The following is a 27,934-nucleotide window of genomic DNA, read 5'->3' on the forward strand; positions in this document are numbered from 1 at the left end:
AGTATTTCAGTCGGTGGTGGGATGACTGATCCATAGAAGATGGTCAAGTTTTGCTTTTACCTTTTCAAAGTTTGGTCAGACAACACAAGCTTTTCAAACTCTACTTAAATCTCTGTTTTAAAAACCCTCCATCAGGTTCCGAAAAAGTAATTGACAAAATAATTCAGTTATAGTATACTAAAATTTGAGTTTTGTTGTGTTAACCTACTTCTTGAAAGGCAAAAATAACAGATAAGCCCACAGGAGGATGTCCCCCCCCCCCCCCCCCCCCCACCCCTTTCCATCCAAAACAAGAAATTCGCAGTGAGCACACAGTGTGTCAGCACTCTGAGAAGTCATCAAAGTGCTGCTGTGGTACTTACATTTTGTTCCTCCAAACAATCGTCACGCTTTCATTAATAATGAAGTCGAGTAGGACGGTACTGAAGTACTAACATTAGTCACTTTCCACCTCTCTACACAGCTGTTCATGAGGGGATACATCATCAGCATCATCTTGTGCTTCAGAGCAGGACGCAGCTCGGTTGCTTATAAAGGGAATGCCTAAGTCTCTACATTATTGATCGCTGCCTTGTCTACCGCTTCACAAATGATCTCAGTCAGCTGTAACTACATGCGGTAATGACTCCGGTGCATGAACCACAGACACGAGGACGGACACATCAAGAGTCGAACCGTGTGCTTATTTGGTAGGTACAGTAAATTACATACATAGAATATGTTTTTTTTCCATATACAGCAGTAAACAGCAGTACTTGGTCAAGACGTGATGCTCTGGAGGGCCACATGTAGATGAGTGTAAGGCATGACTGGCTGTCCTGGACAGGAGAAGTGAACATGGAGCCTCAGGGGAGGTTCAGAAGTGGAGAGAAAGACGCCGATCACCTCGGCCACTTCTTTCTCTTTCTCAGCCTTCCTCCATTATCCTCTTTCATCCTCTTTGTGCTTCGGTCAGCTCATGTGTTACACTTGTGCATGCTGGATCGCAGCATCAGAGTACACTCCTGAGGGACTTCTGGGTTTTCAATCATGCGTTGCCAAACTCGCTGTTCCTCCCCATATGAGTCCATCCAGTCAACCTCGTTCCCGTAACTTTTGCCTTCAGGGGAGAAACAATGACATAACCATTTGTTTTACTTTTTCATAACTACTAGAGAGCCCTGAGGAGCTGAACACTTCCTGAGCCTCCACTCTCCTCGCTTATCATTTGATTTACTCATATCTGGAGCTGGTACGTTCTGTGTTTTTGTCTTATGGGTAAAAGTGGGTTTTCATAGTACAACAAATTCATATGAGGTGAGTCATGAATCTCACAAGCCTCGACTCACTGGTTCAAAAATATTCATTCATTCATTCATCTCCTACTGCTGATCAGTTTCTGGAGCCAATCCCAGCCCGCACTGGGTGAGTCACCAGTCACTGGACAGGTCACCAGTCCATCACAGGGTCAACACACAGAGACAGACAGAGACCAACAACTACTCACACTCACACTTTAGAGTCACCAGTTAACCCAAACAAAAATGGTGTCCCCTCTAGCATGGTGTATCATACAGGGGAAGTCATAATATCAGGATAAATATGATTATATTGTCCATCTTGCCTTCTGTCCACATGTTTTCACCCTAAATTTAAGAACCAAAGTAATATGTGCACCATAACATTTCAGGGTTTTGTTGAGGCATAGTAAATAAAGATTTAAATAATTATGATATGTACAGCAGACGAGAAAATAGGCCTCACTTTCCATTTCTTTGAAATCAAACAAGCCGTTTCTTCTAAATATTTTGCAGTCTGCCAACCTCAATAGCCAGAGGATGAACAGCAGCTCTCACCGGAGCAGCTAAAGACAACACGAACAGCTTCAGGACTGTTGTTTGATATGCATATTTCTGCAATTTGGGATTTTATGACCTATTTTGAAGCCATTTTTCTTGAAACTTGATTAAAGGCCTTCCTTTATGGTGTAAACATTACAACACAAATTAGACATAGAGCTTTAAGTCATATCAAAGTTTCTGTAGCTCTGTAGTTTTTGTCCACAGGTTTGAAATTCTGTGGAAGAAGTGCGCTTTTTAAAAGGGGTCACACACACCTGTGCCAGCTCCCAGCCTGACTCCTCCCAGGAAGACATTGCTGGCCAGAGCCTCTTTGTCCCACACGGTGAGCTCCAGGCAGACGTTGTTGAGGTCTCCGGGCTGCAGGCCACAGTAAGTGAAGGTGTGGTTCCACTGCGGGTTCACTGTCCGTCGCTCCACCGACGTCTTGTGCTTGGTTGACTTGTTGCTGTCAGGCAGAAGGTACCTAGGGCAAAAAATAAAAAACAACATTACTGCAAAGGATTCAAGCTGTGTGGTGTTTTTTTTTCCCTTTCTTTTTGAGCATCTTACCCTTTGACAAAGGGATCAGAGGTGCCTCCAGACTTGACGGCAGTTAGATTTTTGGCTCCTTTGACTAGCAGCTCAACCATGCCCCCCTTAGGCAGTGTGAAGCTGCTCGTCTTCTTGCTTTTCAGGAATCCTCTCTTGACTGCGTCGGAGGGAGCAGACAAGCAGACAAAGCAGAAGAACAGATGTCAATCCAAAGGTTTGCATTTATTGATTAGCTTTTTTTTTTTGTTGTTGTTGTTTGGAGGTTTAATCAACACGACGGCTTAAAGAGTCACAGGAATCCTAATTTAATGTCGGAGGATGCAATTTTCAAAACAATCAGCTGTTTCTGTGTTAATTTAACCAGGTAAATCCCGCGAAGTCTGAAAACTTCTGAAAGGGAGAGCTGGCTGAGCATCAAAACAAAAACACAAAACTAGTCAACATCATACAATATATACAACACATATTGGCTAAAATGTGTCTAAAAGGAAAATCTGAGATAACAATTGTTTTAACTGCCAGAAATATCAGATTGGTCTCTATTTTTGACTGGACCAGCTAAAGCACAAACTTAAGGCTCATAAAACATCTGAGGAGAGACCTTGACTTGGTGAATCAGACACTTCACATCTAATCTGTCAGAGCTTGAGAGGATCTAACAAGAAGAATTGGATAAAGAGCTTAAATTGAGGTGTGGAAAGCTTATAGAGACTCACCCAAGAAGACCCAAAGCTATTACTGCTGTCAAACAGGCCTTTACAGAAGCCTGACATCAGGTCTGAATATTAGAATTTTAGATTTGTATTTAAATGACAGTTGAATTTGAAAAATTAATTTGAAAGTAAATCTAAAAGAAAAAACATGACAGGTCTAAAATGACTTTATGGCTCCAGTTAAGCGTTGGAACAACCTGATAAAAAGAATATGAATATGATCATTTCAGAATAAGACCTTTGGTCTAATTTAGGAATAACAACTTCAAAACCGAACAAATGAAGAAAACTTCGGAAGACTTATTTTATTCCTGGTGCAATTATCAGATTTGTATTTTTTCTTCTGGGAGTCTGATTTTTACACGGGGATAATATATCATGCTTATTGCAGTTGAGACTGTACCTTGCACTTGGTCCAGAGGAAGCGTGAGGTTTTTCTCTGCAGGTATATACTTCAGAACGACCGTCAGCTCTCCTTTATACTGCATCATGGAGTCTATACAGCTCTCCACCTGCATTAAGACCATTCACAGTCCCCTCAGAATGCCTTGGTATGTGCTGCACAACACAGAAAAAGAGCTGATGCTGGTCCCTACCTTTGGTTGCAGAGAGTACCACTCCTCCAGCTGGGAATCAAACTCCCAGCTGTCGAAGGTCAACTCCACTTCTCCGAGGAAGCTGTTGTGTCCAAACCGGTCATGGTGCCACACGGAGACCTGCAGGGTTCGTGTCTCCAGCTGCGAGTGGCTGATCACATACTACACAACGTAAGAAAGAACGGGCTTGACGATGAGAGTTTTGAACTGATGGTCGCATTGAACGTGCAGAGTTTGTAGACTGTGAATATTTACCCTCAGATTCTCATTGAAAACAGGGTTAATGGTGTTGGCCTTGATGCTAGTCTTCCTCTTGCTCTGCCGTGATGTATCTGGCAGCAGGTAAGTTTTCACATATCTGCCATGAAAACAACAAGACTCAGTCCAGCCCACTCATTATCTACGCTGATCATCCAACGGGGTCACAGGGTCACAGGGTCACAGGGTCACAGGGTCATGGGTCAATGGAGCCAATCCCAGCTGGCTGTGGGTGATGTCGGGGTTCACCCTGGGCAGGTTGCCAGCCCATCACACACACAAAGACATACAGAAGCCAACAACCATCCACACTCACACCGACAGGCAATTCAGAGCCCCAAATAAACCTGCATGTCTGAACTGTGTGATGAAGCTGGAGTGCCTGGAGGAAACCAATTTTTTTTTTTTTTACAAACTGATGTGTCATTGTTTATTTAATAAGCTGGTCAGTTTCTGTATCACTTCTCGATAAGGAAAACCTCAAAAAAGGTCAACAGACATTCTTTCTGACAGCCACATTGGAGCTGTTGAAGAGAATATTTCCCAAAATATTTTCCTTCCTGATGTACCTGCATACAGGAGCATATGCATTAATGTGTGTGTGTTGACGCTCTTACGCGTCGGTGCGTTGCCTCCTCTCGTCCCCTGTTGCCAGGTTGTGACACTCTTTGACCAGGATGTTGAGAGCACCGGTTTTGTAGCTGTAGCTGATGTTGAGCAAGATCTCGCCGCTCACCCTGGCGTTGCCATAGTCACCGGTCTCACTGTACATACTCATCATGCTGTTTATACTACTCTGTAAGAGAAGAGGAGAACTGATGAGGTGAGAAAGAAAAGCATTACATCTCAACTGGACAAAGTGGTGAAACATGGAGGAAATAAAATATTTGAGTGGAAAAAAAAATCATAAAGAGAGAATTTTTGTGGCAATACATGATAAGTTTAACAGTGAAGTGCCAATGAACATTTCACATCATCAATACTGGATATCTAAAATGTTGTATGTATACCGAAAAAAGAAAATAAAACTTACACTGTGGACCAAATAATATTAATAAAGAGTTCTGTCTTTTTTGTTACAATAATGACTCGCTGTTACTGTTTGATTTTCTGCTGCTGAGATATATGCAGTTTTTTCTCAGCTGGAATCGCAAGACACAAAAAGGAATCGGCAGATTTGAGAAAAGTAACATGGGAGTACAAATGTATAATCATAAAAATACAAAAAAACCAAAAGGGAAATGAGCCACATACAGAAATGAAAGTCCAGAAACTAGTTTTATAGTTACCACCGTCATCCAGAAACACCTTGAGCTTCTTCAGTTGCCAATTAAAAAGTAAAACTTCTTCCACGACAAACTGGAGAGCACATTTTCTACCTCATATTGTGAACCTTCCAAATCTCTTTCATGAACAAAAGACTCCAAACTATTGCAAGTGCAGCAGGTAATTATGTCTGGAACATTTTGTTAGGAAGCAGGCAAACATGACGGTCGTAGCTCTGCACAGGATTTAACAGTTTTAAAGCGCTGATAATAATATTCCTATCCGGGGAGTACAGAAGACAGTAAGGCTCAGTTGAGCCACACTGTGCTTCTTCTGCTGGAAAGTCTAACTCATTTATTTCCTGCTGGGAGCCAGTGTGGTAAATTACTACATTAATGCAAAGGGTACGTAGACCTACTGGAAAGAGATGTAGCTGCCATCCCCATAAAAAGTTAATGAGTGTTAATGAGCAGAGAGACACAAGTACTGATGTAATGTTCAGAAAAAAAAACAGTACACACTGCATATACATATGTGTATGGATGCTGCTGCAGCCTGACCGTTCTATAATGCAGTGGTGAACATGCACAAACGGGGAAGAGGAGACTCACAGTCTCAGCGTCTGAGTCGGGAACATTGAGGTACCCCCACCTTCTCTCTGAGGCAGGAGTGGAGGTCTGAGCAGCCGATTCATTAAAGAGAAGCACAGAAAAGAAGGAAAACAGAAGAAGGGGAGAGATGTGAGCTCTTTGATGTGTTAGTGATAGAGGCAGAACCCGAGCACAGAGCCCTGCCCCGGAGGAGGGGATGCAGAAACCCCTGACACCACATTACATGCGGTTACCATGGTGATTATCAGATGAAACTACAGCGATTACAACTCATCTGGAACGAACACACACAGGACATGAGTGAAAAAGAGAGACTTCTATTTGCTCAGAGGTGTTTTACTATTTTAAAATTTTAAATTTGGTATTCTTTTAAGATGTGTGTATATTATATAGCTTGGCCATAAATGTTGATCAGATGGTCCAACTGTGTGATGAATTGCCTTTCAGATCCAATCTAAAAGCTCTGAATTGAAGTAAACACTTAAAGCAGGTCCAGATGCCTTAAACTTTTAGAGATACGACAGCTGGATTATTGAGAAGACCGACAAATGCTCGATGTAACAAATAGACTAGTCAGCAGTGATGTCAGGCACAAGTCAGCTTCATCGTATATATTAACACACTATCAGATTAATAACACAAAGTACGCTCAATGACACAAATACTTCATCAGTTGATTTATTGTGCGTGAAAAATGTCTTCTGGGCAGTAAACAATAAAATATTTGGCAGAAAAGTAGAGACTGAGTTAATGATTGAACTATTTATCTAATGCTTGTCAACACCTTTGACTTCCATTGATACAACCAAAGGCAGCTCAGTGAGGTAATTGTCCTCAGTTTACCTTCACAATTCACAAATTACACAGCCACTCAAACAAGCTGCTGAAAGATGGTGTCAGTCACAAAGTGAAACCATAAGCTAGGTATTTCAATAACTGGATTTTCTGCTGAAGGAAGAACTTCATAGTTGTTGGAAGGTACGACGAGGTGAACTCAAGAGCCAATCCAAAGATGGGAGACATTTGTGATGGTGTTAAACTTAACTTTTCTATTTTCCTGTGCAGGCGTTTTCAGATTTCCATCATTTCTGCCTCTAACTCTGTACAAAAGAGTTCAGTTCACTATGTGGCCACGGAAAATGACATTTCAACAATTGCCCTCTTCCCCAACAACGCAATGTCTCAGTGACTCTCAACAATCAGCAGACTGTCCAACGAAACAACGTCTGTTGTTGCTAATGTTGTTGAAACATACTTTTGTATCTTTTGTTCTTGGTGGGCTAATATCTTCACATCTGTGGTGTTTGGATAACAACAACAAAGCACAAATACATATTCACACATCTGAGCATTTTGCTCATTTGGAGGCACCCCTTTAACCAATATCCACGTCTGCATCCAACGTGCTCCCTCCTTCTAGCTCTGTTTTTGGCCTCCACCAACTGTTGTGGCTCCTTGGCTGCAACATGCTCGACTGTGTTCACCGTATAAAGAGGATTTTTAACTGAAATAATTTTAGCAGTTCATTTTTAATTCAAAGACAGTATGCCGAAAGAGGATGAAATGCTCTGTAGATCTGAGGGCAGCTGCAGGTCATTTCTGGCCCCTTAAACATTAGTGAGAATAATCTCATCTATTGTTGGTGTGAGCATCATCAATTAAGAGAAATGACAATAACATTACAGTACTCAGTACTGAATTACTTACGTAAAAACACAACCAGCAGGGACACATTACTGTCGAGAACGAAGCAGCCTTCCTCCACATTATCATACTAGAAATCACGTTAGTTTATGTAAATGCAGCAGGGTTTCTAAGCGTGCTGCGGGTGTTCGTGACATTAGCTGTCCTCACAGCTCTCACTGTGTTTACAATGTCAACACCGGAGCACACAGTCTTGACTCTTGCATCAGGTGATACTGAGCATACAGCAGGTGTATAACCTGCCAATAAACCTTTGTGCTGTATATGAGCGGAACACGACTCCGATCAGCTTTAGTTTTTTGTTACTTCAGTGTTTGTGTGGGCGTTAACGTGGATATTACCGTTGACACTGCGTTGCTGAGGCTTCGGCTGACCGTCTTGCTGTGGGCTGACATCAGGGCATCAATGTCTTCCTCTGCATCCTCATCAGAGAACTCCTGCTGATGACAGTGGTCAGATTTAATCAAAAGGGAAACAGCAACTCTAAGGCTGGGTTGTGTCTTTGGACTAGTTTTTTTTTTTTTACAAAGCAGTTCTGTGGGTGCGGTGGACGCAGCCAGCTTCCATAAATTCAATCAGAAAAGTCAGGACAGATTGTGGTAATGTGTTTACTCATTTGTCATGCACAAAATCATAGTGTCCCTGGTTTTACAGTTGAGAGCATGAATGTATGTGTAGTTTCATGTTTCAAATCCTGTCAGCGTGTGAGTAAGAACACGTGCTTGTGTGTCGGTGAAGTGACCAAGCATGCCTATATTGACCATCACATCCTCCACCTGTACTCAGCCTATCATGCTCTTTGAAGTGGGCTCTAAAGTGAAATTAACATGCAGGCCCACATCTGACGCATCACGCTGAGCCACAGTCCGTGAGCGCGACATGGACATGAACTGCAGGACGCTAGATGTATGGAGGGATGAAGTGATGAATCCGTTGTGTAACCTTCACACTCTTTAAGGTTTGCTGTGTCTACAATCAGTGGTGAAGCTGGAATCAGCTCAGGGATCTGAGCGTGGGGACGGGGCTGATGAAGGGAGAGCTTACTGTTTCGTTGAGGCCAGGAACCGAACGGCTCCTGAGACTGAGGACGTCGTCGCTGGTTTCAGAGCCCGGAGTTGAAAGGTCCATATCTGAGCGACAGTGATCTGGTGTGGGAGAGAGGAGGGGGAGCGAGGGAAAAACCTTCATTTAGTTTGCAGCCAATGGGCAGGAAACGCAGCTCTATTTCCTATCTTGATGTATTTCACTATGCCCGTTTCAGACGAACTGTGTTGCACCTGAAAAGACGACTGGGACATTCACAACGCTGATTTAATAAATTAGGGTTGTGAGCATTCAGCTTCTTGTCAACAGTAATTGTTGCTTCAGCTGTGATCCTGTAGGTGTCTGTGTAGACTATTAAATAATATCGAGGTGCTTTATTGTTTAACCTCCATATTACTTACTATACTATAAATTTAAACACGAATGAAGTGAAAGTAGAAGAGAGAAATCAAATGTCTGGCCTTTTACAGGTTAAAATCACATCTTAGCAACATTCAGTATCACTTCATGATTCTTATAAAATAAAAACGCAATATATTTATTACAACTTGCATTTTTCACTGATAAACAATCATTGACCGCACAACATTTATTGAAACTGAAACTACATGTCGAACAACAAAATCAAATAAACTCCAATTAAACTAAAGGTCACGCCACTGATTCAACATCTAAATGAATTAGCTCGTAGGTCAGATGTCTCCCATCATGCCCTGAAGTCGTGTAGTCAGCGGAGAGCAACCGGAGTGTCTGGCTCCAAGAACTGCTCCCGCCTTCATCTGACTGGAAGACATGATGCCATCAGGTCGAGATCAAATCGGACACAAATCAAACCTGTCATCTGACATCAGCTGTCACAATCACAGGCTGGAGGCTCAGTCGGACACACAATGATATGAGAAGTGTTTCTGTGTGTTTCTGCACACAGGATAAAATGAAACTGCTGCAACTAACACATATGCAGTCTTGGATATTGAAATGTTTGCGTGTGCGCTCTGAAACTGTGTGACAGCAGCAGGAGGGGCGGGTTGTAGTGGAGATACCTGATGAGACCGAGGCCCTCGACACAGAGATGGTGGGCGTGCCAGAGTTCCTCCTGTGATGGTCGGCAGCTTTCTGTTGAGGAGCGCCGTCACTGGACAGCAAACTGGCAACGCTCTCCGCTCCGTCAGGCTGCTCTCAAACACAAAAACACACACTGAAACCATTAAAAGAGTGTTTTAGTCTACGTAGACCCACCAGTGCGTTTCAGTAAGTGTGTTCATGTGAGCATGTGCCAGTTGCTGACCCTGACCCTCCGGCTGTCGCTTAGAGTGGATGAGCTGCCTGAAGTTTGTGTTCGCAGATTGTTGGGTACTGTGGGCATCCCTGAAGACTCCAAGGCCACAGCCCCACCCCTGAAAAGCAGCAACAGACCGTTTCCTTCAGCGTGACTCCATTCTTTCGGCTGCAGACATAGACTCTTTAACAGACCGACATGTGGAAGTAAAGAGTTGATTGACACCTGTTTGGACGTGGAGTCAAAGTCGAGCGAACGCTGCGTGCACTTTGAGCGTCTCCATCTGAAGCAGCGTTGACACCAACCCTGTCCACGCCGTTATCCGGCTTCAAGGTGGGTCTGCTGCCTTTTTTATCCATCTTCATCCGTCTGCACACACACACACACGACTCTCCAGAGTTAAACATCAGCATGTTAACACTGACATTTATCCTGTTCGGTGCTTAATTTGCTGCATAACTTTTTAACAAGGGCAGCACAGCGGTATAGTGGCTGGTGCTGTTGCCCCACAACAAGAAGGTTGAGGGTTCAGTGTCTGCATGGGATCCCTCTCATCATCCAAAGACATCATGTTTCAGTAAACTAGTGACTCTAAATTGTCCGTAGGTCTGAGTGTGAGTGGTTGTTGGTCTCTGTCTGTCTCTGTGTGTTGGCCCTGTGATGGACTGGCGACCTGTCCAGGGTGGAGCCCGGCCTCGCCCAGTGTGAGCTGGGGTTGGCTCCAGCACCCCCCACGACCAGGAAACAGGTGAGCGGTAGAGGATGAATGAGTGAATGAACTGCTTAACATGCATCCTGTGGTTTTCTTTTTATGTATGTGTTCCATGCTGTGTTAAAGGAAACCCAAAATTACTTTCACTCCCAGTTTTATTTTGATTTAAAAATATCTGGCTCAGAATCCCACGGCTGCCAATAATTATTGACAAGTTTCACAGAGATTTGAATGAAATTAAGCCTTTTTGCTCTTGCAGTGTTTGCATGTTCAAACATTTTTGCAAACAAGACTTGGATTCAGTGAAATGATTAGTATTCATTGTTATTTGAATAAATAGTTTGAATTACAGTTTTAGTCGAATTATGGAATACATTAGTTGAGAAGCAGTCAACAGGCACTGCTCTGATAAAAAAAAAATAATAATAATAAGCCCCCTGAAATATTGAAGTTGAAGCACCTGAATATTTTTCCTATTGTTCCTCAGAGCTTGTCTGCTTTTTTCTCCATGGCATCTTTGGCTGAAATGCTGTGAAGCGCATTACAGCACATCCAAGATGTGGAGTGATGTTAGTCGGCATAATTTAATTACTGCTTCATAGCTTTGCCAAATGTATTTTAAAATGCATTCAGGTTCTCAAAAATCAAATGAGCATCCACCTGATCTTTTCTAATGCCTTTGTGCAGAATTCCGCCTTCAACACGGTGCAGACTTTTTTTTTTTTTTTAAATCAGTTTAAGACTGTGCTCCTGTGCGTTCTTTTCTATCGTACATATTCCATGTTTTCGTGTCAGCATTACGGAGTAAATCCCACTGGACTCAGAGTAACTCATTCCTACTCTGTGGTCACATCTTACCCTTTCCTCCTGGCGCCATCCATTGCGCTGAGTATTGCGTTTCTGTTGGATCTCGGGGTGTCGGGTCTCTCTGACTCAGAGGGGGCTGAAACGTTCTCAGAGGACTTCTGGTCTGTGGCTTGTGATCAAAAGAAATCAGCCATTAAAACAGTTAACCTGTAACCAGCACCATTCTATTATGAACACAGTTAAGCTGTGTTGAGCTTTGATTATTTTTTACCACCATTTACTACTATTTCTATTATTACACGGCACTTTTACCATTAGAATCTGTATCTATTATAGTTTACTACAGTTTGAAGTACACCACTGGGGAGACTCACTGGGCGGACTGTTCAGGATGGTCTCTTTGATCACATCACTGCTCAGCACTCTCTGCTCGAAGCGTTTGGAGCGCTCCTCCAAGAACCATTCTCCTGTCACCACTTTCAGTTCCCTGCAAACACACAGTCCACACACTTCATTCATCACTTATCAGATACCGATGGGAGTAAAGAAGAGAGAAATAAAGAGAGACCTAACTGCTAATTGATTCTGAAGAACAATCATCAAACCGTCGTGTTACCAGAAGTCTTGTGGTTTGGAGCGCCGTCACGAAGTCCACATCTCACATTACTCATCGGTCTGGAGTGTGTACTCACTTTCCAGTTTAGTAGCAACAACTAATGTAGAACTAACATCTAATGCACCAGTCGTGCAATAAATCTGACATTCATCAAGGTTATAATGTTCAGTGCTTATTGAAACTCTTTTATTGAGTTCTTGATTCAACTATATGATCGTTTTGGAGGGGTGCAGTTTGTGGTGTTGCTGTAATAAAATTCTGAGTGAGTAAATAAATCCTGAGTAATAAAACTGAGTAAATAAATAAATAAATAAGTAAATAAATCCTGTAGTGGTCTTGGCAGGCCAAGGGCAGAGTTAGGGATTTATTTCTTTTTTTACTGATTATTTTTTATTAATATTTCATCATAAAAAAGTGACATCTAAAATGTAAGAATATCTAACTTGCTGAGTTTAAACCCCTTTTAATCATACCACTAAACATCCTGGTGAGCGGTGATGACAAGTCAAGTTTACTTGCCATCATTTTTTGTTCTGAGCAATCTGTCATTATAAAAAAGAAAAAGCTGATACATCTCAGCCCAACCAGAAGAGGTACAAATATCATATTCAGACACTTGGATGCTTCATGTGCATGTGGAAAAAAAAGGATATTAAATATTTCAAGATCAAGAAAGATGATAAAAAAAAAACTACATGCACAAATGCACAGAAATATGTCTATCCAGACTAATTAACATACTTAAGCAATGACTAGAGCAAAAGTCAGGGTGTTTTAAAACCGCTGTTGTAAACATGGCTGATGGATGCTGCTGTTGCTGTCGGGGGTTTTGGGGGGCTAAGCTGGATTTTTCCTTCAAGCTTTGGAGATGATCCTGGCACTGACACACGTCAGACTCTCACAGACAAATAGAGACAGATGTGGTGTCATTAACTGTCTAATCAGAACCATCTGGAGTCCATTCCCCCTCCAAACACTGAGCCCCGTCCTGTTCCCTGCAGATGTCACACTTACGAGATCTTGGCGCAGACGTTACACTTCCACTGGCGTCCACTGGGAGCTGAGATGCGACAGTCGCTGCAGACACGCAGCTGACACTCGTCACAGAAATCTCCACGGTCAAAAATCAGGCCCAAAGCCTTCAGGCATCGAGCGCACTGTCGCTCGCCGGTCTCCCGAGGCCGACGGGAACCCTTTCGTTTGATCTCCAGCAGCTCATTCTTCAGTTTCCTGTGTGAGAGAAGGAGGAGATCATCCAGACATGTTGGAAGAAGTCATAGTGAGACAGAGCTTTGTCAAAACGGCAACACTCGAGTCCTCACCGTATCCTCTTCTCCTCTCGTTTCCTCAGCTTCTCGTCTTTCTGCAGCACCTTCAGGATCATTTCTCTTTCATGTTCCAGCAGAAAGGAGAGGTTCAGATCCTCCTTGACCTCCTCCATTGATTCCTCGGTTAGACCAAGTCAGTAAAAGCAGCCAACAAAAATGTTGCAGGGAGTCAGAAGTACTACATTATGATACAAAGCTTCAGATTCGCCTCTGCTAACGATTGGGATGTTGCTCTTTTGGTGCTGGCATCGTCTGAACTTCCCTCTGCCCCTCCAGTGGTCCTTCCTCTAATTTTCTGTTTCTTGAGGGGAGCCAGAAAGAAGGGGAACACTTTCAGGAAGCCTAGACAACGTGAAACGAACACAAGGTAAAGTCAATAGGACCCTAATGTTAATAACCTCTGAAGAAGAAGTCCACATTAATCTGCTTGTCCTTTGGCTGGTCTAAAAAGCATTCATTAAAATAAGACAATGATTTGCTGGATTACAAGGGGGAAGCACAAGTAATTGGTAGGCATTTGACGGCTCCACGGCAGCTCAACAACCGTCCAATTAGGTTCGCCGTCTGACATTCAGGGCATAGCAGTCACATTTCTCAGCTTCCGTTAGCAGAGCTTTATCTATCCCTGAAATTCACGGCGCAGCTTGTACTAATTATCTGATCACCTGCATGGCAACGCAGCACACAGCTATATCAGATTTCTTTGGTACAAAGTCACTTTGCTTTGATTCATGCAGGTGCTGCGTCTATCGGAATCGGCTCATTTTGGCTCTGACTGAATTATTCTGTCAGGCAATGAGAACTGCCATTGCAGATCACGTGTGAGATATTCATGGTGCCTATAGAGATCAAAGTCTGTGAACTTGGGGTCAACTTTTATGGTTTTGAGCAAAATATCAGCATAACTGTTGGATGGATCGTCCTGAAATGAATTCATGTCCCCTTCAGTGTGAATCGTAAGGACATTCTGTTTTGTCATCTAGTGTCGGCTCCCCTGCTTCCCTGAGTTTAGCCTTCTGGCTGTAGACCCTTGTTTCATCTCACATGTGTCATCTAGAGTTCAGTCTCTCACTGACCTATGGACATGAAGAGCCAGACGTCAAACCGACAACCCAACCCCACCCCCTAAATACGGGGAGAAGGTGGGAATGAGATTAAATGCCATTCCTGGGGTGTGTGGTGGAAACGCTGCCACTTATCCAGCCATTTATGTGCTTTGAATACAATACATGAGGCCACACACACACACACACACACACAAGACAGATACAAATGTCCATCTTGCTGCAGTGCCAAGAAGACAAGTTTACTGCTCTGAATAAACAGATTTACATCAAAATTACACTTCCCACACTGTCCATAAAGTCCATGAAGATCACAAAACTCAGATAAATAGGCATATCTGAGGCGCTGAGGAGGACTGAGGAAGAAGACTAAATTCTGTTGGTCTTTATGAACATAAAGTTGAGAAATAAAAATGGGATGGAGTGGAGGGATCTGCCTGAGCCTACACCGGCCTCCTTCACTCTTCATTCATCACCGTCTCCTTTCATTCTCGTCCTTTCTCCTCTCGCCTCCTTCCTTCACTTTACATGAATTAGCACTAATGAACCAGCAGACATTATCACAGCTTCATCTGCAGCCAAAGGCAATCATGATTTACTATTCATTTACCATTACTGTTTGTTTGCTGTATGGGTCTCATATAAGCATATTCTGGGCTTTTTTATGATCCACTACGTTCTTAATAATTATAATGTTATATAATTATAATTATAATGTTATAATAATGGTTGTTTGTTTATATTTAACATTTCACTCTTTGTATGTTTGTCCCATGCACCATTTTAATTGTAAAGTGTTTTCAGACCATCCTGCACGGTGATTCTAAAGCTTGATCGATTGATGACATCATTGCTTACAGCTTTTCCAAATGAACTGGAGCTGCACTGTAGCCAGTAAGGAGATATTCTCTGGTTTTGAACATCTCTGTCTGACTCTGCTGTTTCTTTTACTTTTAATGCTGTCTCCTGAGTCTTTCAGTAGACAGCACCATAAATCACCTGCTGTTCCCTGTTTTTAGTTCCATTAATTATTTCAATTGTAGCAACCCGTAGAGCCATCGGGGCTTAAAAAAAAGAACCCAATTATTCTTACTTTCTGTGAAATTCCCTTACTCCATCCATCTATCTATAGCAACACAATTATCCTGACACTCATTCATCTGACCCTCAGACATCATAAACATAAACCACAGTAGAGACTGAAATGACAACATTGGGATATGTATATTATAACTGGATTGAATGAATTTCATTATGAAGGAGGGAATTTCAAAAAGCAGATAACATCCTGGCAGCTAAGAAACTGTGCCGCGTAATATTCCTGACATACAGGACACACATGACTAACACTAAGTCAACAAGGTCAATAAAGCAAAACAAATGTTTATCTGAGCTTCCGTCATATTCTATTTGTGCTGTGAGAGCCGGCACTGTCTCGCAGTTTGAACTATGTGCTGCAGTAGGTGTGGGGACCTGACGCAGCCCTCCCTGAGTACACACAAAACACATTCCCACTGCCGCTCTCTGCCCTGAGCAAATACGAGCAAGGAGACGGCAAAACTTTGACTATTCAGCCCTGCACTGATGACATCCCAGTGAGAAGGACAGCGGCTACTGGTCAGCATGAGGAAGGTCTTCATCTTTTTCCCTCGTTCAAGCATTTAACTGATAATTTCAGGCCCTCTCAGCTATCCAGGACAGCTGGCAGCAAAAGCTCTTCTTGGTGTTTTTCTAACTGTGTGGCATTTCACCACCAGTGGGTCTGGTGTCATCTGCTGGCTGCAGCGCTCAAATCGATCTGCCAATTACAGACCACAGGTGAGCTGGCCGCAGCCAGGATGCTGTTGGCAGAAAAGCAATGTAGATATGGATGAAAAATTAACATAGAATGAACACCAAATACTGCCAACGTCCAGCGGTTGGAAGGGGATAAAATGAGACCAAGGCCCTGTTTTTGTGCCAGAACAGCCTCAGCCCTGAGCTCTGTGGTGTTCAAGGATGGAGTGTTGTTTGTTCCAACAAGACAAACCTTCAAATCTAAACAGTTTTACTGGAAAATATAGAAAGGCAGTAACGCTGTAAACCGTTTCTGACTCCTTATTTGAGCAGCATGTCAGAAATAACAGCTAAATCAGGCTTTAAAAGACAAGCCAATTGATATCTCATGTTTTTCTTTTATTGTTTAAATCACTTAAGAACAAGATCAGCATTGATATGTGTGATATCTGTGTAGCCAAAATCTGATATGATGTATTTTATTGTCTGAAAACACCAGGCCTCCTTCAGTATGAACATTGTTCTGATTCAAGTGACTGTGATAGATGGATTAATGCATTATAGGCATTCAGAAACAGATTAGATGGGATGTGTTTATGTTGTTTATCTTCCCTTTGGCCACACTGGTCTTGTTAAGTGATTAAGCCGATGAACATCTGTTTTCCAGGTGTTTGATGGAAATGTATGAGACTGAATGAAAGGGGAGACTGTCAGGCCTGATTACGCTGGAATATGCTGCTGACTGAACTTCAGCAGGGTTTAACTGGAAGTCTCTGTCAATGTGATTTGGCTACTGAAGCATTAAAGAGTTCATAATATTGGCCTGATGACGCACCGACACCAACTCACAAAGATAAGCAGTCAATAAGAGAAGCAAGCCCATCCTCTGGGGTTTAAGTAAGGAATCCATCCATCCTCTACCAATTAACCAGAGTCAGGTCACAGTTGTGACTGGTCAATAAAAGCAGCCCCAGTCCCCCCACAGTGACATTCTCAGGGTCTTTCAGCGAGATCCTGTGGAGTTCCCAGGTCAGGTGAGATCGATAGTCTCTACCCGTGTCTGAACCTGGTGGGTCAACCAGGAGTCACCATGATCAGACCCATGAGCCACCTCACCTGGCTCCTTTTGACGTGAAACTATTAGTATTACACATAATCCTAATTGCTTTAGCGAAACTGATTGGTTAGATTATGCTGAGAAAGACCTTTTCACCCATACAGTGCACATGCACTGACACTGGGATTATAAATAATTAGAAATAATTATATTTGTGAGCTAAGCTACCATGCATTTTATTGCTGACAGGTTTTAATTTGTGGAAGACGGATGTGTCACGTTTCGATTATTAGTTCTGACTGTTTTAAATTGCAGCTTTCTGAAAACCATTCATTTGGACAGGAGACATGTGCATCATGAGTCTTTGGTAAGACTGTTACTGCAGTATAACTTTACAACACTTATAAAAATCACCCAACTCCATATACACCTGCTGATTTTCCACCTGGCATCGCTGTCTCTCACCTCTCTAGTAAAGTGGGATTATATAGGTCAAGATTATATAGTTATTTAAAGTGTTGTGTATTTTTTATTTTTACCCAAAAATGTAGGTCACACACACACACACACACACACACGTCTTCAGCTTTGACTTCAGCCTGCGCCTTTCATAGAAGAGACCAGCAGATGTTCAGAGGTTTATGCTGCCTTCAAGGCAGAAAATAAACCGTAAAAAACCTCGTTCACCTTGTATCAGCACATTCTTCATCTCCTGGGAGGAAAAGGTTTTTCCAGATAATTTCCCCTGGCACGTGATTGTCTAGCATGAATTTGACCACACAAAGCGTAGATAGACAGCCGTGAAGTGTTGTGAGTGCTGTTCATTAATAAATGATAGAAACTGGCAGTTCCACGTAACAGTGATATAACTCTGTGAACGACTCCTCTGAGTGGAGCGAAAGCTGGTAAAACCTTTAGCCTTTAATGCACTGTGGCTGTATTCTTTCGATGAATGTATAAACCCGAAATCCTTCTGTGGTCACTCACAAGATGCTGTACATTTTCTTCTTAAATCATTAATGTCACACAGACAGCAGAGGACTGTGATGATGAGTGGCAGAGAGTATCTCTGGTGACGACAGAACAGCGGGTCAATAATAATGACAATGTTAGAATTGTTTATATAACACCGGCCTTAAACATCAAGGTTATTGATCGTAAACCCATTCGATTACTATCACTGGTCTTAGGCAGCCCGTCAAATACCATCAAAACTTTTTTTCACTCTGTATAGTAAAGTACAGTAGTGTTGCTAAGGTCAACACTACTTGTTCCAGGAAGAAACAATCACACCAGGCAGCAGAACAAGCTGAACTTTAAAGGCAGACAGGATGTTAAATGGCCTGATTCATTTACTCAATTCAGAGGGGAAGATCATGATGGTGACAGATGTAATGATCAAAGCGCAGCAACGCCCAGCAGACATAAAATTCAATTGCTTTTGTCCAGTAAGAGTACAAAATGAAGCACGTTGCTCTTGAGATCGATTATTGGGGATAAAACTAATAAAAGGCAGGACAATCAAATAGTGCACAACTTTATAAAACTGAAAGCAAAGACAGCATCTTGGAACAGAGTGCTGTGCAGATTCTGATTACGATCCATATTGAGGATGTTGCATCTCAAAGCAGTTTACAGCTCAACCAGCTTATCTCCGCTTAAAGGAAATGAAGCAAATAGCATTTACCCTGGTATCTAAGCTGTGCATCTCCTCACATGTAACACACTTCCTGAGATTGGAAGTGGTCCTGTGTTCAGCGAGAGGTGAAATCAATAGGCAGCCACTGTCCATACAGAAAGCTCGAGATTAGATCGGGCATGCTGGAAGGGATGGAGATGTTTCTGGGAGGAGACACTGGATGGGTTTGGGTGTAGAATTAGACTAACAATAAATTCAATGACCTCTGACATGTTTGTCCAAGTGGAAAAGTATCCCTGCCTGTATGGACTGTGCATTTAAATGGTGACCCCTCTGTCTGTCTTTCTCTTAATTTGTTGCGCGCACACACACACACACACACACACACACACACACACACACACACACACACACACACAACACCTCAGGGAAGATAACATATCCGCACCACTGCAGTGCACTAATGACCTCCTTCCCCTGCCTGGAGACTGGCTGTCAGATACACTGCTCCATGTCTTTTCCAATCCAACAAAGATCTGTCTGAAAACCTTCGCGTCACTCCTCATTCTCCGGGCTGTCTACATGTCAGTAGCTCTGCTGAAACGCGGACTGTCATGGTTCGTCAGTCCAAATCCAATTTCAAACTTTAATTACTCGGTAGGCTCTGCAGGTAATGAAGTGACATTAGACGCTGATATGAATAACTCACCTCAGTCAAGCCCGACACTTCCCATAACTGTGGCTATCTCTCCTCACCAGATGTGGCCTTTTGTCTTGAATTATGAGCCTGATAATGCCAAACTGCAGGTAAAAGACAGTTTTAGGTTTGTGCCATACACAGGGTGAAAGGTGATTATCACTTCAATGGGGAGGAGATCCCACCAGCGTTAGGGGTGACGGATTACAGTCATGATATTACTTTTTTAGGTAACGAAGGAAAGTAACGCGTTAAAAAATATCGGTAACAACACTACTTTACTTTCCTGCGTGCGGTGCCATAGAGATTGATTTGAGTCGAGTAATGTCGCTGCTGGTTGCGAAGGAGAGCGATAATGGAGACAGAGACGGAGACGGGGGGTTTCGGGCAGTGGCGGTATTCTCATTACTTTGAGTTTATAGCTCGAAAGGACAAAAATTTCAGAGTGAAATGCAGTCTATGCCCAGGTGACAGGTATCTTTCAGCTGCTGCCAAGTCAATGAGCAACCTGTCCAAGCATTTGTCAGCCCAGCACGGCGATACAAAACTTATGGGGAGAGATCCTGCCGGTCAGCTTTTTTCAAGTGTTGGAGCGTTTATGTCATTTTGTATACATTTATTCAATCAGCACTTTGTGATGACGGGGCTATGATGTTACAAAAGTAACCAGTAATAAGTAACTACCTACTTTTTTTGAGTAACTTCCCCAGCATTGGCTCCCACACTGTCTAACAGTCTGGATGGCTCTAAGGCGTTCATGGTATTTCACCTTGTTTGTACACATGAAAAGAGACTGAAGTAGTCAGACAAAAAAAAAAGAGATTACTAGAGAAGATCGACATCACTGAAACACTTTAGAGGCGAATCTCTCTCCTGCTGCCAGGCTCTTCAGTGAGTTTTGGTCACAGAAGTTGGCTGGCTGGGTTTCTCATGTTGTTCTGTGATATGCAGCATTTTTTTTTAAAGCAGATTCAACCTAAAAAAAAAATTACTTTCCGTCTATATTCTTCAATAAGAATATTCAAGAGCATATACACACGCACTGCATGTCTATTCAAATTGCAGCATTCCCTGTTTTATTTAAATAAATCATCTGAGCATTTCCCCATCACATCACATCACATCACATCTTAACCACAACCCTGGCTTGAAGTAGCTTCACTACCATTTAAAATGCTGCTTTTACAGCCACACAGGACATATGACTGCCACAGTAGCTCTCCGAGGAGCTGCTGTCCATAATGACCTATCAAGCCTGGGGGCCTGCAGAGTTTCCCGTAGGGCTCAATGGACCAGAAAATGGGAACATAAAACCAACAGTTTGTGCCTCTAAAAACCTTATCCAGAGCCTCCTGTCAGCCAGTTCCTTCACACTCGCTGACTTCCAACCTTCAAAGAGCTCTCCTATATTATTCTTATCTGTATGCTGATTGTTGTTGATGCACTGATGGTTTTCTCTTATTTCACTCACTAATTCAGAGGAAAGGACTCCAAGAAAGAAATAAAAGAAAGAGAAAGCACAGAGCTGGAGACATAAAATGGATGATTAGGTTGGTTGGTCAGTTGTGTTGTGTTGTTGGGTGTGACTCGTGGAAGAGACTACCAGGAGGGGACACTGAAGGAAAAGAGTAAGGCAGTTAAAAACCAGGAGCCCCGAGATGATTGAAATGCAGGTTCTCTGGCTTTCTCAGGTTTTCTGACCTTTACAGCTTTGCTTTTCACCTCGTTGAGCCCAAAGTTTGAGCCAAAGTTTAAGATGTGTGGCAGGAATGGAAGGAAGACAGATTTTGCTTCACTTATTCCACAGATGAAAACAAACCAATAACTGTACGCTTGCATCAGGGTGATTTGCTGAATACTCAGTAAAAGCAAAGACTGTTGACTGTTGGCAGCAGAAGTAAGGAAATCACTAGATCTATGCCTGTTCAGTGTGGGCATGTGAAAGTACGCATGTGCTGCTGCAGCAGCAGTGTGGCGACAATATGCAGTAAAACAAAAACATAAAAACATAAAAAGAGGTCTTCCTGCTAAATTGCAGGAAGACCTTGTTTCATTTTTGTGCCTCTTTAATGGAATTGTGCCACATTTCTTTCCATCTAAAATATTTATTTTGATACAATGCTGAAAGGGCATAGTGCATTTTCTAAAATATTTTTGGTATCATTTAAATAATACATGTACACAGGATTTGGCTTCTTTACTGTACTGGAGGCTACGAGGCTCTGTATTCACTCACTGTATTCCTGATATCACAAACTCTGCGTGGTATATGGACTTGAAGAATACACAATTTTCTTTAATTAACACACATCTAAGTAATTACGTCATTTTCTATCTTTATGTTTATACTCACATTTTTGTAACTCCAATCCAAAATCGTGACTCTACCACTCTTCCTCTTCTTCACTCCAAGCTTAGTTTATTAATGTGATCGATTACACAGAGGACAAGGACACCTTTTGTGTCTGCCAAGTGGAAAGGCCAATTTATTCAGCCAAAACAGATTTCAAGCCACGGTCTGATGTCAGCTCCACAGATCTGGCAATATTATGACTGAAACTGTGACATTGCAGTCTGAGTGACAAAAGACAAAGACAAAAATAAGGATTATCTGTCTTTCATTGTTTATGACATGCACCTTTCCCTGCAAAACTGTTTTTCCAGACACGTCTTCCACCTAAAGAGCAGGACATGACAGGTTTTTACATCAAGTCTGGATCTTATTAACCCAATTTCATTCGTGGCCTCTGCTGCTTTTTCATAGAGAGGGAGCGCTCCACACTCACATGGCGTTGACTCAATACATATTTCATAGCACTCCATCCCTGTTTAACTGCAGCTTGCTTGGCATATTTAACTGTGCTTTGTGTTACCAAGGCCTTAGCGGCTAATGGAGAGAACGGAATCCTTTGAAAGTCTTGTGTGTGCGAGTGTGTTGTGTATGTATGTATGTATGTATCTCATGCAGAGTGTTACGATTAATCAGAGGGTTTGTATCATTTCTGCTTTAATGTACCACACAGGAGTGTGGCTGAGACATTGGGCAGACAGGTGCAAAATGAAATGTTGGGTTGTGAGGACTGATGGGTGGGTTAGCCTGTAGGACAGAAAGATGAATGAACATCTTCCAACAAAGACCAAACTCCTGTTCGCCAGAGATGGACCTATAATCCTCCATGTCCAACGCTCGAGCATTTACTGCCCTTATCTACAGCCTCAAATCAAAAACAGCATCAGAACCCAGCTGTTCCATCTTTGTTTCCACTCCTTTTAAGGACGTCAAAGGAGTTTATTTGCTCAGGATGGAGGTGGCCGTGACATTCACTCAACACACTACCTGTGAAACTAACACTCCAACGAACAAAACACTTTCGTTTTCACATGCCGGCTCTCAGCAGCCTACACAATTTAGGAAAATCCTGGCAAAGTGTCAGAACAACTGCATGTACAAAATAAACAGCAGGCAGCAGCCAATATTCAGAGCATGCAACACTTTGACAGCAAGGCCATGTCGATGTGCATTTCCAAGACCAGAAACAATTACTGAATTATCACGTGTGTGTGTGACTGTGCTTTCAGAAATGAGACATGTTCCAGCTAATCCCAGCTGACATTGCGCACCTTGGACACGGCCAGGCTAACACAGGGCTGACAGAAACAAAAGCAATTAATCACCAACCATAGGCTGGATGCGAGCGAGATTTGCTGAAAGAGTAAGTAGAATTAATATTACTTTGACTCGTTTTTGCTTTAGCTTCTGAAGCAGCAGCAGCAGCCCCCACTAAGAAAAACTGAGGGAGGAAATGAATGTCACAGAGCAGCGGCAGAATATGTGGAGAAAGCTGTCCCACCCACATCTGCAGTAGAGTTTCCAAGGTTTGGGTTTGATATTCAATTACCACAGTTTTCAATTTCGTCTTTCTTGGTCAACATTTGGTCGCTAAATTACCATTCAAACGCAATTAACACAAGTCAGAAGCGAAGTGAATATATATTTTTAAAATACAATTAATATAATTGCCGTTTACAACAAATACGGGTGAGACTGATGGAAAATTCTATTGAAACTACAGAGCTCATGAGTATGTCGTTAAAATGCACTCAACACTATGGAGGAAATTTGAATGATACCATAAAGCAAGTGACCACCCAGCTACGAGGAGCAAACATCAGATAATCCACAGATAGAAGACAAACAGAGAGGTTAGGTGCTGGAAAACGATGCAGACAGTTAGGCTTGCTGTAATTCTTCGACCTAGTAATGCTACAAATGTCCAATTGTTTCCAGTCTTTACGCTAAGCTAAGGCACAATGGCACAATGTTGTTTTCATTTTAATGAAGAGATGTCATTACAGCTGGCCTTGATCTGTTCTAATATATGTATTTATTGAATATCTAGATGTACATGACTTGCTAACGATGAATCTAATGGTCTGTGTTTGGTGTACACTGTGTTTTGACTGTGCGATGTTATTATGTTTTATATTTTAAATAAATGGTTAGTTTTGAACCTGCATGTGTGCGTCACTGCCTTTGCACGTCACTGCCTTTGCCTTATTTTGAAATGTCCCATCATACCCCTGCAGCCCCCAGAGGTTCAGTTCAACATCAGCATCAGAGTGTGCCTACAGAGGCGTGTCTCTTTAGACCAGACGTCAAGAGAGGGCGACACAGAAGCATCACTCCACAACGAAAAAACTATTACTCAACTGAGTCATTCATCTCAGCACCGCCTCAAAATTACATTTTTTTTTTCCTCCTCTCTCTCCCTCTCACGTCCACAGCAGGTTGGGTGTGTGGACGGGCTTCCACTGATTGCCTCGCTGTGGTCATGATTGAATAGGGATGCAGTGTGTCTCTAAGGCCACGCAGGGCAATCGGATGCATACCAAATGGGTACACAGCACACACCAGAGAGCCACGGATAAGAGAACCATAAGTGAGTGGGAGGAGGGGAAGCCCTGCAAAGCTCCACGGAGATTAGAGGAGCTTTGTTACAGCAGCTCAGGGTTAATCTAGATATAATCATGCAGATGAACACTGAAATTATAATAGGTTTAATACCCTGATATTCAATGTGGCAGACATGTTTATCCACACAGTGTTATCCTGTTGCAGCTCTTTGTTTGACAGAATACAAGGAAGTGGACAATGTAAATAGGACTGATGTGAGAAATGAAGAAGACGAGCTGAGCCCTGTCAGACGTTCAAGCTTCGTGGAAAAACAGATAGAAAGGTTTGCTACAAATCTACAAATGATCAGGTTTACTTGTCAGAAATAAATCTATTTCTGTTTCTTTATGTCAGACCATACTTTAATTCACAACTGCCTACTTAGTTCTGTAATGAATAAATGTTTGGTTTATTAAAATGTCTTTATTAAAATGTCTTCTACAGACCAGCTTGGTTGCATTAGTACTCTCAGCTGACCTTAGCTGTGGCTGCACTGCCAGCTAGTTTCACTCTTTCTTAGCTAACTTGTGTTTTGCTGTTACAGATTGATGTTCTTGGTTTACATCTTGTATTTTGCTCGAATTTACATTTTATTTAGTGCAAAACTGAGTGAAATAATGATCATAAATCATTCATTTAACAACAACAACAAAAATGTTGTTAAGTTATTTATCAAGCAGAAATCCAATATATTTGCTTGTCTGGTCTCAAGAACACAGTTTCTTATTGGGACTGCGTTTACAAGACAATAACTTACATCCCACCCACAGGAACAGACGTATTTTGGAATAAGTAAAGAGAACAAAGAAAAAAGTTTTTGTAGTTCTGTTCCCAGCAGTTCCTGCATTCTTTCATTTCATCATAGTTCATTAAGCTGTCTGGACTTTGAAGCATTCAGAACATGCTGCTGACCAACAGAAGACTCCGGTTCATGGAGAAAATGATTAACCTCCAGTCATATATATATGTGTGTGTGTGTGTATATATATAAATAAACACACACCAGATCTTGGAAGGCAGACCTCTAACGCAGTGTGACTGGTCTCCCCAGGGCTTTCTTTCCGCTCCACTGGATAAACTGCTGCCTGACTGAAGAGAAATCAGGGAATCCCTTCATGTTGTAGCTTCTCTCCTCCTTTATTCACCCATTTATTTTCCCCTTCAGCCTTGTGCGTATAGTTATATAAGAGCTTGGCTATCATTAGGGAGGCATTCTCCCTGTGACAACAATAAAACAGCCTTAGCAGATACTGCATCTTTTTCATTTTATAGCTAAAGCCCAATGAACCAATTTAGGCAAGCATCATTGTGACAAATTATGGTGTAGCTGGATTACTTACACAGGAAAATCTTATTGTTCATGGGATAAAACAGCAATGCTAAATTTTGTCTGGGCTGTTAGAATACCTCACCACTGAGGCTGACAAAAGCTCCTTCTTTAAGGAATCCTTCAAGAGACTGCTTACTTAAATATTACATCCACTTACAGGTCTTCATAATTTACCTATAATGATAACATATGAGCTTATGGGTTTTGTTTTTACTCATTAATACGACTGCATGGTTTGAACTTACAGCTGTTTAGAGACAATGTTTTCCTGTCAGGCCCAAGAGTGAAGGCGGATAGAAAACACTGGCTAAATATTATCTGTTGCTACTTTGTCAGTGTAAATAGCCACTTTGGCCAGCAGCCACACAGTCTGACAGATCCAATAGCTCTTTGAAAGCTTGAATTGGCCTTTTGTAATTTCTGACACCACTGGCTGCTAAAACTGCCCAATCATTAAATTGTTTGTCAAGTAAGATGCCAGACATTTCTCAATTCTCTAACAACTTAACTCAGTTGCAAAGAAATACAGTTTATATTTGTGATAATAAAGTGCAAAAAAATCTGTTTTGAATGATAGATTGATGAGGTTGGACAAAACAGGCTAATTAAAGATGTTTTGTCATTTTACTGACCAAAAATTCCATATTTCATCAGACTATTCTTCTTATCAATAACACATTTCATTCTTTTGCTACAGTCCTGAATTGATTGAAAGAAAAATAACAAACAAAAACATTGCGATTCCTGCAAGCCCCATGAAATTTATATCTGATATGAAACAAGTAATCCAGGTTGCCTTCCTCTCAGGGTTTCTGGATGCTGACTAGGGGCATCAAATCCTGCTGAAGCTGTTCATCATCTCTTTCCCATCTTTTCTGCACAACCACAACCGCATCTCAGGCCAACATCTCCCCCACCAGTGCTGTGAGCGGGAGCCTTCAAACGCAATCAAAATGTCAGCTAAACTGAAGCAAAAAAAAAAAAAAAAAGAAAAAGAAAAAGGAAAAAACACCCCTGAGCTGGAATGAGGTCAGCGTGTTGTTGAGTCCTCTTCAGTCCTGGTACACCTACTGAACAACATGTTAGATAATGAACCAACACTTAGCTGCATCACCACATGGCACTCAGCTGCCGGTTCATTTGGCACATCCAGCCGGATGTATTGTCATTTAGCAGTCTACAGGTGCAATATGTGAATTCTATTGTTTTACATATTTGTATTTTAATTATTTTGTTCACCCCATTTCAGCAAGGAGAGACTTTATAAGAGCAGGCTGCTGTGTGTCTGTCACCTTTTCAGTAATAAGGAACATCCAGACAAACAATATAAACTATTATGGGCAAGGTCAACATGAAATGGGACCAGTAGTTTGTTACTGTGCTGTCCTACAGGGATGTCCTCTGAAACCACTCGTCTAATTCCACATATTATGTTTATCAATCTGATGGCAGGTTTCATATCTTTCTTCTGTTGTTGGAGCAACTTAATGAAAACGGTATATTCTCAGAGGACTATTTCATTCACCTGAGTTGCCTGCAGGTTGAATTCAGCGTCACTACACTGAATTCAGCAACAAGAGAGCAGAAAGGGGGCTTTTTGCTGCATTGCACCTGCCCAAACCCGCCTAACTTCAGCCGGTCAGTGTGCTGTCTGCTCCCGCTGCCGTCGGTTCAGTCCTCCCGGTTCGTGACGGTGAACCACTTCGCCCCCCCTCCGCCGCCCCCAACCCAAAACAAGACACTGCACGGAAACCGGCGGCAGCGGCGGACCGTATGTGCCATATGCCAGAGAAAACACGGCGGTGTCCGGCGTCCCGGCTGCACCTGCAGACCGGAGGTCTCTTACCTGAAGGCGGCGGCGGACAGAGGTGAGGAGCCGGCGGGAGTGCGGAGCCCGGTGGGCTGAGAAGAGCAGCCGGGGCCGGTCCGATGATCCGCGGCCGAATGGGAGCGTGTCGGTGCGCCTCACCGTCTGGAGGAGGCTGTCTACAGCAGGGTGTTCCCAACAGGAGGGGGCGTGGTGTGTGTGTGTGTGTGTGTGTGTGAGTGGCACGCATGTAATCCTTGCAAATATAATACTGACAATGCGACAATTGTTCCTGCTCCTGTGG

The 27,934-nt window shown here is 42.5% G+C and overlaps 1 protein-coding gene across 5 annotated transcripts; it reads right to left on the bottom strand.

Moving 5' to 3' along the window:
* Positions 1-288: 288 nt before the first annotated feature.
* On the bottom strand, positions 289-27,786 carry sytl5 (synaptotagmin-like 5). 5 transcript variants are annotated; one of them, XM_029530274.1, is made up of 18 exons: positions 27,670-27,786; positions 13,301-13,648; positions 12,993-13,208; positions 11,737-11,849; positions 11,414-11,531; positions 10,069-10,212; positions 9,859-9,961; positions 9,608-9,737; positions 8,565-8,665; positions 7,862-7,960; positions 5,817-5,882; positions 4,557-4,735; positions 3,937-4,039; positions 3,682-3,843; positions 3,489-3,597; positions 2,391-2,529; positions 2,096-2,304; positions 289-1,099 (listed from the first exon to the last, which is right to left on the bottom strand). In XM_029530274.1, exons 2-18 carry the CDS (start codon positions 13,417-13,419, stop codon positions 957-959), a joined length of 2,253 nt encoding a protein of 750 aa, XP_029386134.1. In that variant the 5' UTR covers positions 13,420-13,648; positions 27,670-27,786; the 3' UTR covers positions 289-956. The 5 variants fall into 5 exon arrangements, with proteins under 5 accessions (XP_029386134.1, XP_029386133.1, XP_029386132.1 ...); XM_029530273.1 differs by having other exon boundaries at positions 7,862-7,957; positions 9,853-9,961; XM_029530272.1 differs by having other exon boundaries at positions 9,853-9,961.
* Positions 27,787-27,934: the final 148 nt, after the last annotated feature.

This window comes from Echeneis naucrates, chromosome 21 (assembly GCF_900963305.1).
Source record: "Echeneis naucrates chromosome 21, fEcheNa1.1, whole genome shotgun sequence".
NCBI lineage: Eukaryota > Metazoa > Chordata > Actinopteri > Carangiformes > Echeneidae > Echeneis > Echeneis naucrates.

What these genes read in the sequence shown, in the direction of transcription:
- sytl5 (XM_029530272.1), bottom strand. Translation starts at nt 13,419, where the DNA reads ATGGAGGAGGTCAAGGAGGATCTGAACCTCTCCTTTCTGCTGGAACAT. An exon ending in CATCCTGAACAGTCCGCCCA is followed by an intron (nt 11,532 to 11,736) that starts GTGAGTCTCCCC and finishes TTTGATCACAAG; the next exon opens with CCACAGACCAGAAGTCCTCT. An exon ending in GATGGCGCCAGGAGGAAAGG is followed by an intron (nt 10,213 to 11,413) that starts GTAAGATGTGAC and finishes GTGTGTGTGCAG; the next exon opens with ACGGATGAAGATGGATAAAA.